This window comes from Anabrus simplex, chromosome 2 (genome assembly GCF_040414725.1).
Source record: "Anabrus simplex isolate iqAnaSimp1 chromosome 2, ASM4041472v1, whole genome shotgun sequence".
Taxonomy (NCBI): domain Eukaryota; kingdom Metazoa; phylum Arthropoda; class Insecta; order Orthoptera; family Tettigoniidae; genus Anabrus; species Anabrus simplex.
In genome coordinates, this window is record NC_090266.1 from 412,728,714 (window position 1) to 412,750,708 (window position 21,995).

General features: G+C 38.2%; 1 protein-coding gene across 2 annotated transcripts in view; it reads left to right on the top strand.

Moving 5' to 3' along the window:
- Nucleotides 1–21,995, top strand: part of LOC136862870 (dihydrolipoyllysine-residue succinyltransferase component of 2-oxoglutarate dehydrogenase complex, mitochondrial) — a 230,837-nt gene that overhangs the window by 13,216 nt on the left and 195,626 nt on the right. The window contains exon 2 of one of the 2 annotated variants that reach the window (XM_068225803.1): nucleotides 8,400–8,430. The exons of the other annotated variant lie outside the window; for it this stretch is intronic. Within the exon in view, the coding sequence (XP_068081904.1) occupies nucleotides 8,400–8,430 (31 nt within the window). The remainder of the gene's footprint in view (nucleotides 1–8,399; nucleotides 8,431–21,995) is intronic. 2 annotated transcript variants of the gene reach the window in all.

Consider the following 21,995-nt stretch of genomic DNA (forward strand, 5'->3'; position numbering starts at 1 on the left):
TTCGCATTCCTCGAAGATTGAAGCACAATCAATGCTATAAATATATTACTAGTCCATATTTTATTGGCAAAGTATAAATAGAGTTAAGAATGGTTGCAGGAGTAACGAGGGATTGAAGGAGCTTACTAGGAAATTGAATTCAGCAAAAAAATCAGCTAAGGATAACATGATGGCAAGCATAATTGGGAGCCACATGAATTTTAGGGAGGAATGGGAGGACATGTATATAGATACTTTAAGGCAGAAACAGGTGCCGGAAGGACATTCCTGGGATCAATAATGAACAAGGTGAGTGTGTATGCGAGGACTTACAAAAGGCAGAAGTATTCAGTCAGTAATATGTAAAAGTAGTTGCATATGAAGATAATGTCCCTATAGAGGAGGCGACTAATAACTACTGAAATTTGCTATTTGTTTTAAGTGGCACTGACACGGATAGGTCTTATGGTGACGATGGGATAGGAAAGGCCTAGGAATGGGAAGGAAGCAGCCGTGGCCTGGTGTGATAATGGCAAACCACAGAAAAACATCTTCAAAGCTACCAACAGGGGGGTTCGAACCCACTATCCCGGATGCAAGCTCACAGCTGCACGTCCCTAACTGCATGGCCAGCTCGCCCGGTAATGACTAAAATTTACCTATGAGAGTAAAGACATTTATAAAAAGTTACCAACACACGGCAGATGCCGTCCACCTTCATCGGAGGGTCTGCCTTGCAAGGGCTGCACCCGGCTAGAAATAGCCACATGAAATTGTTGTGTAATACCTTTCCTGGCAAACATCCAGAAACCTTATATTATCCAAACAAACTTTGAAGATAGAAATTCCGGTGGAAACCGAAACATCCGTTACAATTTAAAAAAAAAGTTACTTTCTACAGATACGAACAATATGTTACTTTCCATACTGATGGGTCAATACAGCAAAATTCCAATACATCTGCAATACATTTGCATTTTACTCTCCCCAAATTTCCTTAATTAAAAAAATTACTCTACCCCAACTATCATCTTCTTATACCGCCAAAATATTTGCTATTCCACAGGTATGCTCCTGCATTAAGAAGGCACTAATATGTACAGATAGTACAAACAACTGGTATATACAAAACCTTCTTCTTCTTTATCTGGTTACCCTCCAGGGTCGGTTTTTCCCTCGGACTCAGCGGGGGATCCCACTTCTACTGCCTCAAGGGCAGTGTCCTACTGTCCTGGAGCTCCAGACTCTGGGTCGGGGATACAACAGGGGAGGATAACGAGTACCTTGCCCAGGCGGCCTCACCTGCTATGCTGAACAGGGGCCTTGCGAGGGGTGGGAAGTTTGGAAGGGATAGACAAGGAAGAGGGAAGGAAGCGGCCGTGTTCTTGAGTTAGGTACTGTACCATCCCGGCATTTGCCTGGAGGAGAAGTAGGAAACCATGGAAAACCACTTCCAGGATGGCTGATGGGGGAATCGAACCCACCTCTACTGAGTTGACCTCCCGAGGCTGATTGGACCTTGTTCCAGCCCTCGTACCACTTTTCAAATTTCGTGTCAGAGCCGGGAATCTAACCCGGGCCTCCGGGAGTAGCAGCTAATCACACTAACCACTACACCACAGAGGCGGACATATACAAAACCTAAGGAAATTAAATTATGATTTAATTCTCAACAAATGTTTCATAATTTTCGCATGGATCCCTGGACATTCAGGAATTCCATTTAATGTCAAGGTGGATCAATTCACAAAGGACGTGGCTACAGGAAGTGGATTACAACATCAAATTGCAATTCCTTTGCAAAAAATGAATGGACAATGGCAAAATTTGGATCAGTATAGAGGTAAGATCTTTATAAAATTCAAAATACAACACTAACACAAAATATGGTTTGCACCGGGTTCATACAACAGACGTCATAGGCTATAACTACCATAATCAGGCTTCGATTAAATCATGCCTACCGGGCGAGTTGGCCGTGCGGCTAGAGGCGCGCAGCTGTGAGCTTGCATCCGGGAGACAGTGGGTTCAAATCCCACTGTCGGCAGCCCTGAAGATGGTTTTCCGTGGTTTCCCATTTCCACACCAGGCAAATGCTGGGGCTGTACCTTAATTAAGGCCATAGTCGCTTCCTTCCAACTCCTAGGCCTTTCCCATCCCATCGTAGCCATAAGACCTATCTGTGTCAATGCAACGTAAAACCACCAGCAAAAAAAAAATAATAATAATAATAATAATCATGCCTGTACTCCAGAACATCTGTATTGGTTACACGTTACGGAGAACAAAGTTTTTATTTGCAGTAAATATATTGGCTAAATATCTAGAATGACAAAAAATTCGCATTCACAATTAATTGCTCTCGGTTTTCAATTTCACTAAATGTTTCTCATCTAGTATATCTACCGACAGTTCAAATAGCAAAAGTCCTGACAAAAATTTATCAAGATAGTAGTGAAATTGAAAACCTACAACCTGTTTTCCAGTCTTTGACCGGGTCAGGTATGAAATGAATGAACCATATATAGGCAATTATTACAATGGGGTCGCTACTCCCAAGGTGATTGATTATTAATGACTGATAAATGCTATGAAATGTTAATGGAGAGTGTTACTGGAATGAAAGATGACACGGAAAACTGCAGTAACCGGAGGAAGACCTGTCCCGCCACCGCTTTGTCCAGCACAAATCTCACATGAAGTGACTGGGACTTGAACCACGGTATCCAGTGGTGAGAGGTCGACACGCTGCCATCTGAGCCACGGAGGTTCCAAGATAGTAGTATCAAATTTTAATTGTCATCCATAATCCTTTTTATATATAAAGTCACCAATAAACAAATAAAAAATACATAAACATCATGGTTTACTGTAACCGGTCCAACGTCGAGCTCACCTCGACATTATGTTTCGTTCTACATGAGAAGTTATTTATTGAAGTTCTTTGACCTGATTGAGGTCATTCGATATCCCTGGAATTTCTAGAGCAAATTTTTGCGCACAGAAAGAAGCCGTTCTGTTATCTCCATGGATATAATACGAGATATATGTATATGTGTTGTCATGGTTACCCGCGGCCCACATTCAGTTCAATGTTAGCAGTGCAGTGAGCCAGTTGTTCCAGTTCATGTGCTGCGTGTGATAAGTGTATGTTTTTGTGGGCATTCTTCCAGGTGTCCGGACATTTCGTACCACGGACATTCCGTACCACTTGATTTTTGAGGACATTCCGTACCACCTAGGTCGTTATCTACCCGTCAACAATTTTCCCGTAATCCGCAAATAATTACGTCAGGACAATCCGTACCACTTGATATCAAGCTGGAATTCAATTTCCACGCCAGCGGTAGTAATGAGCCTGTCAGACACACTTTAGAAATCAGAAACAAATATAATTCACAGTATTTGCTGAAGAAAACTTCTATATTATTTCAATAATTGCCCTTTAAACTATACGTATCACTTATGTTTACGTAGTTATCACAAGAGTCGATAGTTTGAATTACAAAGCCTGAAACAAAACAATACATTAGAAATATACATTGTGTTCGGGCGCAATGTGTCTGACGAGCACAAGGATGGATAATATTACTGTTATCGTGAATATTTATAAACTACTGCATTATTTCAGTAAAAAGAATATTCTGATTTAAGTTGCCGATATGGGCTTGAAGGTCACGCGGAAACAGAAAATTACTGAAAGGTGGAAGTAGTTAGGTCCACGTGAATAAAGAATGTGAGATAACAATTAACACGTGTGCGAATTGTTGCCGGTGGCGGAAATCGGAACTAATGCGGAGTAAGTGAAAACAGTTAATAGACTATATTGTTCGTGGAGCAGTGGAGTAGATGTACTTTAACATATATTACACAGTACATAGGACGAATAATAATAATAATAATAATAATGGAAACGCCTAAACAGAAAAAAGGGGTAAATGGACTAATGCGCTCCGCCCAGCTACACGCCTGCGATAGAAGTGCAGTTGTCGCCAGCGAATCAGATCAGTTGCGTCCGACGGAAGTTTAACATTAGTAGTGGTCACACCGTGCGGAGGCTTCTGCGCCACTAGTGGACAATGGATATACAAATGGATACATTCATTAGGATATCGTTTTAACTTCGCAATACTTTCTCACTCTCTCAAGTGGTACGAAATGTCCTCTCCTAAATATTTTAAAGTCATTAACTGACACTTCGCAGGTAATCAGCCGGTCAAGTGGTACGAAATGTCCGTGGTACGAAATGTCCTAGAACCATTCTTCCAGCCCATGCTAGTAAGCAGTGTACAGGATGGCTGCCTCCAGTGGAGGAGGTGGTCAGGTTACAGGGGATAGTTTATTAGTTAGTAGGGAATAAGAAGTCCGTATGAATCTAGAATCTTCTGGAAACCCCATATCTCAACAAGCTACAAACGATACGATATCTTTACAAACAAATAGTAATGATAGTAACAACTCACAAGTCCCAGTGGAGCAGGAACATTATTCTCATTCCCATCGTGGTCCATACATTGTCTTTATTGAGTCGACCGAAAACAAGAATCTTGGTCAGCTGCATCCCATGGCCTTGGGACAACACTTCTATGACAGGAACATTTTTGTGCAATCAATTTCACGTAAAGGGAGAAATAGGTTACAAATTGTCTTTAATAATGCCGAGCAGGCTAATAACTTAAGTACTGATAATCCACTTCTTGAAACATTAAAACTCAAGGCATATATCTCCCACGAAAATTTCGACGAATGTCGGCAGATTATTGTCCAGGGGATAAGTTAAGTCGTAGACTGGTTGCAAGGGCATGGTTTTACACTCTCTATCCCTAAATGCGCCACTATACTATTTACGCATAAACGTGCATATAATAATTCGCCCTTCATTTTCGAAGAATTTTAAGTTCCTTTTGTTTCACAACATCTTTACTTTGGTGTTCTATTAGATCATAAATTGACGTGGAAACATGTATCGATGATTAGACATAAAACTGATAGCTTTATCAAAATCTTACGCACGGTCACATGTAGAAGCTGGGGAGCAGATCCCAAAACTGCTCTTATCTTATACCGTGCCACTGTCCGATCTATATCTGGATTACAGTGCATTTTTTATTGATACGGCACCCGCCACCACGCTCGCATACTTAAATGATATTCAATTTCAAGCATTGCGTGCATGTATAGGCGCACTCAAAACCACCCCTACTAACGCATTACTGATCGAAACGGGTGAATATCCTTTATAGATATGTAGACAGACTCTTGCTACCAAGTATCTACTCAAGCAGTCTCGACTCATTCTCAAGTTGAAACTCTTGCATGAATGTTATTTACAGCACTCTTCTCTGGGGAATCGAACCCCTGCCATATATAACACGTATAAGTCCATTAGTATGCAGCAAATTGAATTTTTACGTATGCCCAAACTTCCTATGTATACCATACCTTATGAGAGTTTGTGTTTTATCCCATCCATTATATTGTCTTTGATTGATTTCTTTCCAAGTAAAACACAAAATTTTCATCATCCCTCCTCTGAATTTAAACGTGTTCGAATCTCCTTTTCTGAGTTCGAAGTTAGAATTTATACCGATGGTGCTAAATCTGTACATGGCACCGGAGCAGCAATCTTTATACCCCATCTTTATACACTTCTCGAGTTTCACCTCCCCTCGCAGTGTTCTATATCTACCGCAGAATTATTCGCAGTACATCAAGCTCTCTTTCTAATTTCTAATCATTCCTATAAAAAAGCCACTATATACATGGATGCTAAAAATGTTTTACAAGCCTTACTCTCTAAATCGCCTTCCATTGGTATTTACATAATGTGAAAAATGTACTACTGTATATTCCCTTGAACAGGCTGGTGCGTATATCACCTTAGTATGGATGCCTGGCCATGTAGGAATTCCTGGCAACAAGAAAGCTGATCTTGCTGCTAAACAAGCAAGCACTCAATCTACTGCACCTATCTCCATTGCGATTCCACCCTTAGATTTCTTATCAGCGACTCATATTGAAGCCTATCAGAAATGGCAACATGAATGGCAGAATTCTTCTTGTAAAAAAGGTAATTTTTATTATCAACTCCAACCTACAATCCCTCCTAAACCTTGGTACTTTTACGGATCTTATACAAGACGTCACATCACAAATATCATCCGCCTCCGTTTCAACCACGCGTTAACTCCTCAATATAAAACTTGTTTTCATCTTGCCCAACAAGCTCCCTGTGTGGACAGCTTAATAGTGATAGCAATCACATTATGTTTAAATGTCCGGCCTACGATATACATAGAAGAAATTTCTTATCTTCTTTAGTGAAGATGGCTATACCCTTGCCTACCAGTGATTCTTGCTTATTATCAAAACTTTCTCCAACTCTCATTGACAGTTTAAATAAGTTTCTTGATGACGCTCAAATGGTGTTGTAATAGTACTCCTAGCCTACCTGTGGCCAAGTATTTTCATTGTGTGAACATTCATTGTGAAAGGTGGCTTTCTAGACTGGCTCATCTCATCTCCAGATAGCTCCTCGAAGGTTCTTGCACCCAGAACTGAACAAATTTCAGGGATTTTCAAGGATGACCTCCCACTTTCAAACAAATCATTATCTGGTTTGCATGGTTTCCCACTTTTACACCAGTCAAATGCTAGAGTTGTACCTTAATTAATGCTACAGTTGCTTCCTTCCCAGTCCTAGCCCTGACCTATCCTAACATCACCATAAGACCTGTCTGAGTCAATGTGATGTAAAACCAATTGGAAAAAAAGAGAGACATTTGGGAATAGTCGCACAAACAGCTTAGCCTATGCAAGCCTTTGGAAAGTGAGATAATTTTTAAACATAGATTATATTGGAAATAGCTGAGATTTTGTATGGAATCCTTCTGTGAAAAGATATACAACTGAAAGAAGAATCCAATATATGTTTATCTTTTTATTTTTGTACATCTTATATGGATAGGACGACTGCTGAAAATGAAATATTATTTCAGAAAGTGTCTCATGTGAAAAAATACTTCTTATGTTGTCTACCCCTTAGTCCCATTTTATGATATGAGGTTGGGGATAAGGTAAAATGAATTTATTTAGCTTGTTTTTATGACCAGATACCATCCTGATGCCAATCTTGTTGTTTTATGTGGTAAATACTTTGTATAATTTGTAATCTTTGTACAAGCATTGTTTATTTTAAAGTGGAATGCTTAGGTAAGAAAGCTAACAGGAGTGAAATACACCATTTATATATGTAAAGGAAACAGATAAAGAGCATCAGCTTTGCACACATGCATGGATAGATTGCAAATAAAGAAATGAGAACTTCTAAAATTATCGCCTACAGCCTTTGTCTGCAGAGGAGAGAATAACAATTATGGTAAACATCGTTGACAAATAGACATTGCTGTGAGGTAAAGGGAGGGGGAGATATACAAAAGATGGAAAAAAAGGAGTGTTTACATAGCACTGAGGCTGAGTGCTTTCCTGGATCAGGGTGCCATTTGATGTCAAACTTTGGAATCTCTAAGGGTGAGAGAGTGGGAAGACAGAGATAAATGCTTGAGTACTTAAACTGTGAAACAATCATCAAATGAGATTTAAAGGTGCAGGTGTGATTAAGGACAGAATGTTCCATGTAATGGGTTTGCATTGAAACTGGTAGATGAAGTGTCATCATATCGACCTTGTATGAAGTAAGTGGTGTTGCTGGTGAAAGTGAAGTCTGGTACATGATGTAGACAGCAAGTCTTGCAGTGCTTGTGTTCAGAGGGGAAGGAACTGGAAGGAGGTGGAGTATAGTGTGGTTCATAGCAAGTAGAAAGTTTTTGAGATTTGGTAGATGCTTGAATATGATTGTGGGGCTTTTATGAAGATGATCTCAGGTGCAGGGTGAGGGTGTGAAAAAATTAAATACTTATTTTAAAATGTGTATTATTTTGTAGAAATCAGAATGATACATGGTTATGAATGAGGCATGGGCTTTAAGTCTTAAGGAAATTGCTTACCCCCAGAGGGCAAGGGTGAATGTTAGTGTTTGTTTTGTGTGATAGTGGAGCTGATAGTTGGTGGGTTTGGTATGCACTTAGGTATTGATTCTGGCCATCTTGGAGGTGAAGGTAATATCAAGGAAAGTTGTAGAAGTGAGGGAGATCTGTCAAGTGAAAGGGATACTATAATTAGGAAAAGCTGTGGGTTAAGGTGTATTGTGTGAGGTAGATAAGGAAGTGCAGGGCACGGCACTTACACAGTTAAGTCATTGCTCTCCATCTGTTTCCTATCATTTTTAAGTTAATGGCCTATACTGTAGGTTAGTTGAAAGGTAACATATTCCAAATATTTTAAACTTACTTGCAGTTCTTCACAATTTAAATAATTATTTAACCAAATGTTTTTATGAAAAGATAAAATTTTTCTTTCAGGTAACCCTGCAGTCAAGATCATGCCATCAAGGTAAGAGCAAGTGATAACATGCAGTATGGTAAGATTCAAGCAAGTTGAATATCTCCTCATCCTCTCTTATCTCATTTAGTGTGGAATGGTTTGAAACCGTATTTTTCAGTGTTATCTGGCTGTAATATCTTATATATATGGCTTTTAGGTTGATAAACCATTTAAAATAGATGCTTTGAGAAGATAAACAATTAATAATGTATTATCTGCATGTGAGGCATTCCAGAAGAGAGGGGCTGACCTGCCAAATGAAGGTTTAGAGATATAATACTGATGTCAGGAAATGAGATAAGGAAGAACATACCAAGGATATATGTTTAGAATAATCTATATATGTTGTTGTTTGAGTCATCAGTTCATAGACTGGTTTGATGCAGCCTTCCATGCCACCCTATCCTGTGCTAACCTTTTCATTTCTACGTAACTATTGCATCCTGCATCTGCTTGTCATATTCATATCTTGGTCTACCCCTAATGTACTTACCACCTACACTTCCTTAAAAACAAATGAACAATTTCTGGGTGTCTTAAGATGTGTCCTATCATTCTATCTATTCTTCTCATCAAATTTAGCCAAATCGATCTCCTCTCACCAATTCGATTCAGTATCTCTTCATTTGTGATTCGATCTATCCATCTCACCTTCACCATTCTTCTGTAACACCACATTTCAAAAGCTTCCATTCTGTTTCTTTCTGAGCTAGTTATCGTCCATGTTTCACATCCATACAATGCCACGCTCCACACGAAAATCTTCAAAAACATCTTTCTAACTCCTATATCAATGTTTGAAGTGAGCAAATTCCTTTTCTTAAGAAAGCTCTTCCTTGCTTGTGCCAGTCTGCATCTTATGTCCACCTTACTTCTGCCATCGCTAGTTATTTTACTACCCAGGTAACAATATTCATCTACTTCCTTTAAGACTTCATTTCCTAATCTAATTCCTGCATCACCTTGCCTTCGTTCGACTGCACTCCATTACTTTTGTTTTGGACTTATTTATTTTCATCTTGTACTCCTTAAACAATACTTCATCCACACCATTCAGGCGCTTCTCTAGATCTTCTCCAGTCTCAGATAAAATAACAATATCATTGTCAAATCTCAAGGTTTGGATTTCCTCTCCTTGGATTTTGATTCCCTTTCCAAATTCCTCTTTAATTTCCTTTACTGCCTATTCTATGTAAACATTGAAAAGGAGGGAGGACAAACTGCAGCCTTGCCTCACTCCTTTCTGGATTGCTGTTTCTTTTTCAAAGCCCTGGATTCTTATCACTGCAGACTGATTTTTATACAGATTGTAGATACTTCTTCGTTCTCAGTATCTGATCCCAATCACCTTCAGACGCTTAAATAGCTTGGTCCAATCAACATTATGGAATGCCTTTTCTAGATCTATGAATAACATGTACGTGGGTTTGTCCTTCTTGATTTGCTCCTCTAAAGGCCGGTCTCCACTGATTAACATTTAACAACAACATGTTTAATGTTAAGAGTGTTAAATGTTAACTGGTGCCACCATCAACATGTTGAATGTTAAATGTTGAATACTGTTTCATTTAACATTGTGTCCACACTTAATAAACATGTTAAACTTGACTTTCTTTGTTTATATATAGGCCCTAAATAGTTCATCATAACAATCTGTGGTTATACATTTAGGTGGTGTCTAGTATTTTCAAATAAGGGCAATGGACTCAGATAAAGAGGATTTCGCCCTTAGTTATTGCCACTGTTGCTTCTTGACACATTTCCTCCCCTCATCCTTCTCATTGCTTCAAAAGCAAACCAGTTTGAAGTATAAACTTCGTCCGCTCCCGCACCCAACTTATGATTATTTTTTTTTCCAATACTTGACTGTACTGGGAGCGGAGGGACGCTAGGTTTTTTATCAATGCATTCGCGGGAACAATGAAGGATAATTTAGAATTCCTGTAAAATGTCGGCTTTCTTCGCTTTATCCCTGCATTCCTTTTATGAGACATCTCATAAACAAGGCCTTTCTGTTATATCATTAATTAAGTCCAAAGTAATCTTGTTCCACTCCATTTCTGACTACTATAACTTTTAGTATAGTGCACAGAGAACGACACACGTGCGCGTATCGGTACCAGTACCTGTACTGTATTTGTAGCTTATAACAAAGAGAATGAGTGTTGCGGAGTGTTGTAACTATAATCCTACTTCACGAGAAGCACGTCGTTTGCAAACTTTGGCTATCTGTTGACATGGAACCGGAAAGGAAGTTGCCGAAGCTGTGCCAACATCTCACGAACAACGAATTGACTTGACATGTTTTCCACTTGGAGCGGAAAACACGCCAACATGTTAAAAGTGTTAACCTCAACATTCTGAGTTAACATGCAAGTCAATTGGAAGACAAAATCACAATATACATATCAATTGTAACATGTTAAATTTAACATGTTGGTGTTAAATGTTAATCAGTGGAGACCGGCCTTAAGATCAGACGTAAAGTCAGGATTGCTTCACGTGTTCCTACATTTCTTCTGAAGCCAAATTGATCTTCTCCCAACTCAGCTTCAACTTGTTTTCACATTCTTCTCTAAATAATACATGTTAAAATTTTGCAGGCATGAGATACTAAGCTAATGGTGTGGTAGTTTTCACACCTGTCAGCACCGGCTTTCTTGGGAATAGGTATAACAACATTCTGCCGAAAATCGGATGGGACTTCTCCTGTCTCGTACATCTTACACACTAAATGGTATAACATTGCCATGCTGGTTTCTCCTGAGGCAGTCAGTAATTCAGAGGGAATGTCATCAATTCCAGGTGCCTTGTTCCTATTTAGGTCACTCACAGCTCTGTCAAACTCTGACTTCAAAATTGGGTCTCCCATTCCATCAGCATCAACAGCCTCTTCATGTTCAAGAACCAAATCATCTACATCTTTACCTTGATACAACTGTTGGATATGTTTCTGCCATCTTTCTCCTTTGTCTTCGTTCCCTAGAAGTGGCTTTCCATCTGAGCTCTTAATAATCATACACCTAGATTTCCTTTCTCCAAACGTTTCCTTGATTTTCCTGTATGCAGCATCTACCTTTCCCAGGACCATAAAACCTTCGACATCCTTGCACTTCTCCTTCAGCCATTCTTCCTTAGCATACCTTGAACTTTCTATCCACTTCATTCTTTAATCGCCTGTATTGTTTTCTGCCCTCTTCATTTCTAGCATTCTTTTATTTTCGTCGCTCATCAATAAGGTCTAGTGTAACTATTTGATGATAATAATAAATAAAATCATGAATAAAAATATATAAATAAAATTACTCAAAACTTAATAAAATTAATAAGCATAATTAACCGAAATGTCCGTAGTATGGGCGCCAGAGTTCACCAGAATGGATCCCTCGAATTTAGATAAGAGCATGATAAACTTTATATCCCAGGGCGTGTACATAATGCTGCGTACTGGTACATCTGCTTCAGGCCTTACCTAACCTCCTGAAATGACTAATTAGGTAGGAACTGCACCTAGGTTCATCAATAACACTGATTCTAAAATAGCTAACTATATTCTGAACAAATTCCGTGCATGAGCACCTCATCAACATACAACATTATACATATAATACACACATAAAATATTGCTGGAAGACTCCATATTTACAACAACAACAACAACAATGAAAATCGTGGGGAAACGAAAGCGAGAACTAAGCTACCATTTGTAGATAGTCCGATGAACAATGTACATGTATGAAGATAAATACCCTTCACTGTCTCTATATCAATTCGACTTACCGATTCTCATAATCGGCAGTTATCACATCACACAGATACTGTACCTTGTACTACTGTGTTCACATATTTTAACATTTGTTGTAAAGATATATACACACGTCTGTCGATCCACAACATAAATTTATGGAAAGTCTGAGATAGCTTTCACCAACATATAATGCTAGGCCGCCACAAGTGCCACAATACTTAATGCGCAAGCACTCTCCACAATCAGCCACTTTCCACGAGCATAACAAGACCACGCTCCACGAACGTTTGAAGTCCAGTCCATTGCAGCCGTGTCACTCCAGTACCGTGTATCAGCACCACTTCCTTCCCGTACAGTGCGCCAGTTGTCGTTCCTTCATACAGTGTCACTGCTTGTAGTTGTAGTAGTTACATTACAAAGTCCCTGGTTGCCGCCGTATGATCAACCCTTGTAGACATCAACATCCCCCTCCTCTCAGATGATACGTCTGGATTGGTGCTTGCCCGCCAATCATGAGTGAACCTCTTCTTTCTCCCAAGTTATAAACAAGCACTCGGGAGTTTTACATGAATCATCGAATTTCCCTGATACAACAACAAGCTCATCTCATCAGGCTGGGATATATACATGACTCATTGAATATCCCGACACAAGTACATCACAACAAACACTGGGGTATCCACATGACTCAACCAAATTACCAGAGTTATTAAAGCAATGTTTTTCCACTCGTGCAAAACAAATTACTCATACCTACATATGTGGATATCTTCCAGCTTACCAATATAAATGGCAAAATATACAAATGAATTACTGATAATAATAATGATAATAATAATAATAATAATAATAATAATAATAATAATAATAATAATAAATCGAATACTGACAATAATATCTCTAACTTGTACATATAATTCGGGGGTGTGATATATGTATTATCACACTAGTATCACCTGAGTTATCCACTGATTCTTAGTTGATCTTTTCTTCCTTCCTAACATTTCTTCAGCAGCCCTACTGACTTCATTTTTCATGACTATCCACTCTTCCTCTATTGTGTTTCCTTCAGCCTTTTCATTTAGGGCTTGTGCAACATGTTCCCTGAAACAATCCCTCACACTCTTTCCTTTCAACTTGTCTAGATCCCATCTTTTTGCATTCTTTCCTTTCTTCAATTTCTTCAACTTCAGATGGCATGTCATGACCAACAAGTTGTGGTCAGAGTCCACGTCTGCTCCTGGGAAAGTTTTGCAATCCAACACCTGGTTTCTGAATCCCTGCCTAATCATAATGAATTCTATTTGATACCCTCCTGTGTCTCCAGGTCTCATCCACGTATACAGCCGTCGTTTGTGGTGTTTGAACCAAGTATTGGCAAGGACTAAATTATGATCAGTGCGGAATTCAACCAGCCGACTTCCTCTTTCGTTCCTTTGCCCCAATCCAAATTCTCCTACTGTATTATCTTCTCCTCCTTGGCCTACCACTGCATTCCAGTCTCCAATCACAATCAGATTCTCGTCACCTTTTACATATTGTATTAAATCTATCTCCTCATATATTCTTTCGATTTCTTCATCATCCGCTGAACTAGTAGGCATATAGACATGCACTATTGTGGTGGGCATTGGTTTGGTGTCTATCTTGACGACAATAATTCTTTCACTATGCGAGTCGTAGTAGCTTACCCGCTGCCCTATTTTCTTATTCATTATTAAACCAACTCCTGCATTTCCCCTGTTTGATTTTGTGTTGATAATTCGGTAGTCGCCTGACCAAAAATCTTGTCCTTCCTGCCAACGTACTTCACTTATGCCAACTACATCTAACTTTAGTCTATCCACCACTCTTTTCAGATTCTGTAACCTACCACAACGATTCAAACTTCTAACAATCCACACTCCGACTCGCAGAATGTCAGTATCCATCTTCCTGATGATCGCCCCCTCTCGTGTGGTCCCCACCCGGAGATCCGAATGGGTTACTAGTTTACCTTCAGAATATTTTACCCGGGAGGAAGCCATCATCATTAAATCATTCATACAGAGAGAACTGCATGTCTTCGGGAGTTAGTAACGGCTGTAGTTTCCCGTTGCTTTCAGCCGTGTAGTAGTATCAACACAGCTAAGCCATGTTGAGTATTATTACAAGGCCATACCAGTCAATCATCTAGACTGCCGCCCTTGCAAATTCCGGAAAGCTGCTACCCACCATTCGATGAACCATTCCTTAGTCTGGTCTCTCAACAGATACCCATCCGAAATGGTTGCACCTGCGGCTCGGCTATCTGCTTCATTGGGATACGCAAGCCTCCGCACTGTGGCAAGGTCACATGGTTCTCAGGGGAATAACATGTCCTGACTGACTGATTTATCAACACCGAGCCAAAACTACTGGACATAATGAAATGAAATTTTGACGATACATTTAAATTACAATGTAGGTGCTCGCTAAGGGAGGATTTTTGGATATTCTGTGGCTAAGGGGTTTAAAAGGGGGGGGGGGATTTTTAAAATTAGTGCATCTACATCTCAAAACTTTAAAAGTTTACAGATGTTAAAATTGGCATTTAGAATCTCCTTTAAAAATAAGGAAACATATATTGTTTTGAATTCAGAAAATCCCAATACGAGGGGTGAAAAAGGGTGAAAAATGGTTGAATGCCTTTAATGACGCTACTTATATTTCAGAAACTGAAGATATTACAGACTTGAAAATTGGTATTTGGGATCTCCTTAAAAAAATAAAGAAACACGTATTTTTGGTTTATGGAAAATCCAAATAATGGGGAGTTGGGGGTGAAAAGGGGGGATGAATTTTTAAAATGAGTGTATCTATATATATCTCAAAAGTTTAAAGTTTACAGATGTAAAAATTGGTATTGAGAATCTCCTATAAGAATAAATAAATATGTATTTTTTCTTTTCGGAAAATCCCAATAGGAGGGGTGAAAAAGGGGTTGAATGCCTTTAATGAGGATACTTATATCTCAGAAAATTAAGATAATTACAGATCTGAAAATTGGTATTTGGGATCTCCTTTAAAAATAAAGAAGCATGTATTTTTTGTTTTTGGAATATCCAAATACTGGGGAGTTGAAAGGGGGGGGGTGGAATTTTAAAATGAGTGTATCTATATCTCAAAACATTAAAAATTTGCAGATGTAAAAATTGATATTTAGAATCTCCTTTAAGAATAAAGGAACACATTCTTTTTGTTTTCTGTAAATCCCAATAGGTGGGGTGAAAAAGTGTTAATAAGGGGTTGAATGCCTTTAATGAGGATACTTATATCTCAGAAACTGAAGATATTACAGACCTGAAAATTGGTATATGGGATCTCTTGTAAAAATAAAGAAACACAGTTCTTTCTGTTTTTGTAAAATCCAATTAATGGGGGTTAAACAGGAGTGACAAAATGGTGTGAATTTTAAAAAGAAAAAATGAAAAAAGGTTTTCATAAAATCCCAATAATAGGGGTGAAAAGGGGTGAAAAGGGGGTTAAATGCCATTAATGAGGATACTTATATCTCAGAAGCTGAAGATATTACAGTCCTGAAAAAAGGTATTTGGAATCTCCTTTAAAAACAAAAAAGATGTATTTTTTGTTTTTGGAAAATCCAGTGAATGGGAGGGTGAAAAGGGGGGTGGATTTTTAAACTGAGTGCATCTATGTCTCAAAACTTTAAAAGTTTACAGATGTAAAAATTGGTATTTAGAATCTTCTTTAAAAATAAAGAAACACATATTTTTTGTTTTTGGAAAATCCCAATAGGAGGGATGAAAGGGGGTGAAAAAATTGTTGAATGCCTTTAATGAGGACACTTATATCTCAGAAAATTAAGATATACAGATCTGAAAATTGGTATTTGGGATCTCCTTTAAAAATAAAAAAACATATATTTTTTGTTTTTGGAATATCCAAATAGTGGGGAGGTGAAAGGGGGGTGGATTTTTAAAATGAGTGTACCTATATCTCAAAACATTAAAAGTTTGCAGATGTAAAAATTGATATTTAGAATCTCCTTTAAGAATAGAGGAACAAATTATTTTTGTTTTCTGTAAATCCTAATAGGAGGCGTGAAAAAGTGTGAATAAGGGGTTGAATGCCTTTAATGGGGATACTTATATCTCAAAAACTGAAGATATTACAGACCTGAAAATTGGTATATGGGATCTCCTGTAAAAATAAAGAAACACATTTTTTTTTGTTTTTGTAAAATCCAATTAATGGGGGCTAAACAGGAGTGACAAAATGGTGTGAATTTTTAGAAAGACTATATCTACAGTATATCTCAGAAACGTAAAATGTTACAGACGTAAAAACTGGTATTTGGAATCTCCTGTTAAAGTAAAGAAACATAGGTGATAATTTGTTTTATGAAAATCCACTTCAAAGGAACTGTTAAAATGGGCGAATTTTGAAAATGAGCTTATCTACAGTAGGCTATATTTAAAAAACTTAACATGTTACAGACGTGAAAATTGGTATTTTTAATCTCTTTTAAAAAGAATGTAAAGCTTATTTTTTGGGTTTTGGAAGAAACACTTGGGGGGAAGGGGGCAAAATTACCGAGATATGGGCTTCAATTAATTTTATTAGGATACTGGGATCTCCAAAACTGAAGATATTACAGATATGAAAATTGATATTTGGAATTTCTTTTAAAAATAAAGATTCAAGTATTTTTTTTTTGGAAAATTCACTTAAGAAGTTGTAAAAAGGACGGAAAAAGGGGTTGAATTTTTTTATGAGGGTACTTATATCTCAAATACTGAAGATGTTACAGATATGAAAATTTGTATTCGGAATCTTCTTTAAAAAAGAAACATGCCTTTTCTTGTTTACTGAAAATCAACTTAAGGGGTGTCGGGGCGACGATAGGATAATATTTATAGTTTGACATACCACAATGAAATAAAATGTACCATAATTGATAAGATAACGTTAGGTGATCAAACGTGCTTAATAAAATATAATAAGAAGAAAATCGCGCAGTAAGGAAGGAACTAGGCCCAAAAGAAGATGACCAGAATGTATGTATGTATGTATGTATGTATGTATGTATGTATGTTTAGTCCTCAGACCGAAGGCTGGTTGGATCCTCAACAGCTCCGCGATCAGCTGTCATAGATGGCCTAGGCATCACTGAAGAGGCGTACTAGGGAAATGAGAAGTGAGGTAGTTTCCCGTTGCTTTCCTCACCAAGCCAGAAGCTGCTATTACATATCAGTCTGCCAAGCCCACTGAAATGCATGCACCAACTGACCCTATGGGCAATATCTTCACACCATTCATAGCAGGGACTGGCTGCAGAAGGAATGGCATTACTAGCATCACTCATACCTCAGTCACCTTCATTTTGTTAAAGCCAAGGAAAAAGCTGAGACTGATCAATGAAAGTAACAAATTTGCTCTAGCCCATACCGGAAGACATAGTGCACTGTAAACACTAGGTCCTGCCAGCAAAGGCATATGACCAGAATAACAGTGCAAAATAATACATAAATATATTTTAACAACCATAAGTTAACAACCAGATAAAAATTTGGAAATGGAAGAAAAATCTAAAAAAGATGTGCCACATTTACAAGAGTATACAATATGCATCGCAACCAGAAGCCTGAAAAGAAAAAGGACGCATGGGAAGGGAAAGGGGACTAGGATGAGAAAGGATCTTCTTCACCGGGTAATTGAATAGTTTACCAGTAGCAATAGATCATAAATGAGAACTGAAGAAGCTTTCTTTTTGCAAATAATCCGTAGCACAGTTCATAAGTAGAAAGAGTCTATGTGAAAGTTTTAAAGCGAAGCATTGCCACTCGACTGAGTAAAGATTTATAATAGGCAAATGCCAGAATGAAGGTAAAGTCCAAATGTAAACAAATGTGTTATAAGCCTTGCTCACCGAGTTGTAGCAGATAATGTCCAGCTGAAGTTGACATAATAGCACAACACACAGTTGTTAGCGTGTGTAAATCCACCACTCCGCCACGAAAGCCCGACTCAAGGATGGATGGGCGGAGAGAGCAATTTAAAGAGGAAAGGAAGTTTCTAGAAACGAAGCGAAGGCTATACACACTAGCGAGTTCTAGAAAGATAAAGTCACGTGGTACACAGTACACAAGCACGGCAAAGTGTAGCACAGCTGACGTAATAAGTAGAGCTGACAGTAGGTGAGCAGAGTACATCATGCGGCGAGCGTAGAATTAAAGCAAGCAGCGCCAAGCAAGGTAGGGAAACGTAGAATATATAGGGAGATCGTAATAATATTCCCTACATGCCGGCGAAAGCGAAGCGTCCAAAGATGAAGAAGCTTGCAGATGAAGTAGGGAGAGTAGCAGAGCATCCAGGAAGCAAACGGAGCATGCAGATGAAGTAGCAGCGTGTAGGTGACGGAGCAACGAAAGCGTAGCGGTCTTCACGAGTGGCGCCAACTCGAAAGAGCGAAGTTCGTACGCTAGAAGCAGAAAGCAGACGGCGAAAGACAGAGTATCCAATGAAGAAAAGAGACAATGAAGAAAGAAACTGGAAGAGATGGGAAGGACTAGAACAAAGGAGGATGGCGAGGAGGATGGAGAGGGAGATGAAGATGAGAAAAATGAATACGAGGATGACAAGAAACTGGACCGGTCCAAAAATAAAGGGTTCATAAGTTAACACAATTTTTAGATATAGATACACATGTTACAAAAAAGTACAATATTAAAAAAATACAGCAAATATCTATATATGTGACACAAAGATATATAACAATTTAGTGGCAGATACATGAAAGGAATTCCATGAGAGCAAAGAAAGAAAAGGTTTATCAAACCTCTCATGGGAAGTGCGGGTCGTGACGGAGTGACGGACCACAGCATCGAGGAGCAAGAATATAACAAAAAGAAAAAAAAAGGTCAAAATTCAAAGGACCCAAAAATATATATATATAATAACTGAACAGCGCTAGGAAAGAGAGACCCGAACAAAGATGGGTATAAAACAAGAAGTATCAATTCGGGAAGAAAATCAATTCCCAAGAAAAGGAAAAGGGAAAAGGGTGGGGAAAGAAAGAAAAAGGAGAAAAATATATTAATTATCAGAAATAGAAGTATGTAGACGGAGTAGGTGGTGGTGTAGGCTGAGGGGGGGCGGTGGGAGAGAAAGGTGGGGGAGGGGGCGATTGACAGAGCGAAGTTTTGTCAGGCGGAAGGAAAGCCGTATAATCCCTAAAGGGTGTTTTCGTTGGTGAAGAAGTTGCAAAGGATAACTCAGAAGACGAAACAGAATCTGTAGAAGAATAAAAAGAACTAGTAGAAAGTATATCATAAGTAAGAAAAGGGTTTGGAGCAGACAAATTAAGAGGAGCAGAAGAAGAAGTAGAAGAAGTGTCAGATTGATAAGGAGAAAAATTATCGGAAAAACAAGCCATCATAAAAAGACGCAAAAGGCAAAGAAAAAGAAAAGACAGGAATCGAACCCGAGTTGATCTGCTACCAATACTGTCGGGGCGACGATAGGATAATATTTATAGTTTGATATACCACAATGAAATAAAATTTACCATAACTGATAAGATAACGTTAGGTGATCAAACATGCTTAATAAAATATAATAAGAAGAAAATCGCGCAGTAAGGAAAGAACTAGGCCCAAAAGAAGATGACCAGAATAACAGTGCAAAATAATATATAAATATATTTTAACAACCATAAGTTAACAACCAGATAAAAATTTGGAAATGGAAGAAAAATCTAAAAAAGATGTGCTACATTTACAAAAGTATACAATATGCATCGAAACCAGAACCCTGAAAAGAAAAAGGACGCATGGGAAGGGAAAGGGGACTAGGATGAGAAAGGATCTTCTTCACCGGGTAATTGAATAGTTTACCAGTAGCAATAGATCATAAATGAGAACTGAAGAAGCTTTCTTTTTGCAAATAATCCGTAGCGCAGTTCATAAATAGAAACAGTCTATGTGAAAGTTTTAAAGCGAAGCATTGCCATTCGACTGCGTAAAGATTTATAATAGGCAAATGCCAGAATGAAGGTAAAGTCCAAATGTATACAAATGTGTTATAAGCCTTGCTCACCGAGTTGTAGCAGATAATGTCCAGCTGAAGTTGATATAATAGCACAGCACACAGTTGTTGTATGTGTTTATTCAGTCTTCAGCCCGAAGGCTGGTTGGATCCTCAACAGCTCTGCCATCAGCTGTCATAGATGGCCTAGGCATCACTGAAGAGGCGTACTAGGGAAATGAGGAGTGAGGTAGTTTCCCGTTGCTTTCCTCACCAAGCCAGAAGTTGCTATTACATACTAGTCTGCCAAGCCCACTAAAAGGCATGCACCAACCGACCCTATGAGCAACGTTTTCACAGCATTCATAGCAGGGACTGGCTGCACAAGGAATGGCATTACTAGCATCGCTCATACCTCAGTCACTTTCATATTGTCAAAGCTAAGGATAAGACAGAGACAGATCTATGAAAGTAACAAAATTGCTCTAGCCTATACCAGAAGACATAGTGCACTGTAAACACTAGGTCCTGCCAGCAAAGGCATACGGAAAGGAAGTTTCCAGAAACGAAGCGAAGGCTATACACACTAGCGAGTTCTAGAAAGATAAAGTCATGTGGTGCACAGTACACAAGCACGGCAAAGTGTAGCACAGCTGATGTAATCAGTCGAGTTGACAGTAGGTGAGCAGAGTACATCATGCAGCAAGTGTAGAATTGAAGCAAGCAGCGCCAAGCAAGGTAGGGAAATGTAGAGTATATAGGGAGATCGTAATAGGGGTTGGGGTGGGTGAAAAGACATGAATAAAGTGTTCAATTCTTTTTTTTATGAGGATAACATAACATATCAAATACTGACTATATTACAAACATGAAAATTGGTATTTGAAATCTCCTGTAAAAGTAAAGGAACGCACATAATTTGTCTTCTGAAAATTCACTTAAGAGGAAGTGCTAAAGGGGGTTAATTTTTAAAATGAGCATATCTACAGTATATCTCAAAAACGTAACATATTAAAGATGTGAAAATTGGTATTTTTAATCTCTCTTAAAAATAAAGTAGCACGTATTTTTTTTGTTTAGGAAAAACATATTCTTTTGTTTTTTGGAAAATCCAATTAAGGGGGGATAAATGAATTGAAAAATTATTTGAGTTCTTTGTTCTAGGATACTTATATCTCAAAAATGAAGGATATTATGGTCGATAAAATTGGTATTAGGAATCTCCTTTAAAAATAAAGGCACATGTATTTTGTAGTGGAGGAGTTGGGGGGTGTGGAATCAACTTAAGTGGGTGTAAAAAAGAGTTCAATTCTTTTTATGAGGATACAAATAAGAAATGAACTTAAAACAATATCCCCCTAAAGGGATTTTGACTGGGAGTGAGGAATGATGACAAAAATATGCATTTATATGAAACCATTTGAATTATGAAGTTAAAATATCAAACAATATCCTAGGTGTTAAACAACAGAAGGTTTGAAATAAATTTAACCCCTCAGAGAGTTAAATGATGTCAAAATCTGAAAACAAATATATGCATTCCTTCCTCCAAAATGGTTTAACGTACGAAGACAAAATTCCAAATAGCAGTATATATTTTAAAACCTAAGTGTGAAATAGGAAATATTTTTTAACATTCCACCCCTTACATGTTAAGTGAGGTTAGCTCTGTAAAGGAAATTATTCATCCCTCTAAATCCCTTTTATGTACATGGTCATAATTTTACAAGAAGGGTCTTTTTTATGTCCTACGTGTAAAACATTGTATACTTCAAGGCGTTTCGATGTCGGTTGACTCTCAAAAATACAACATCCATTC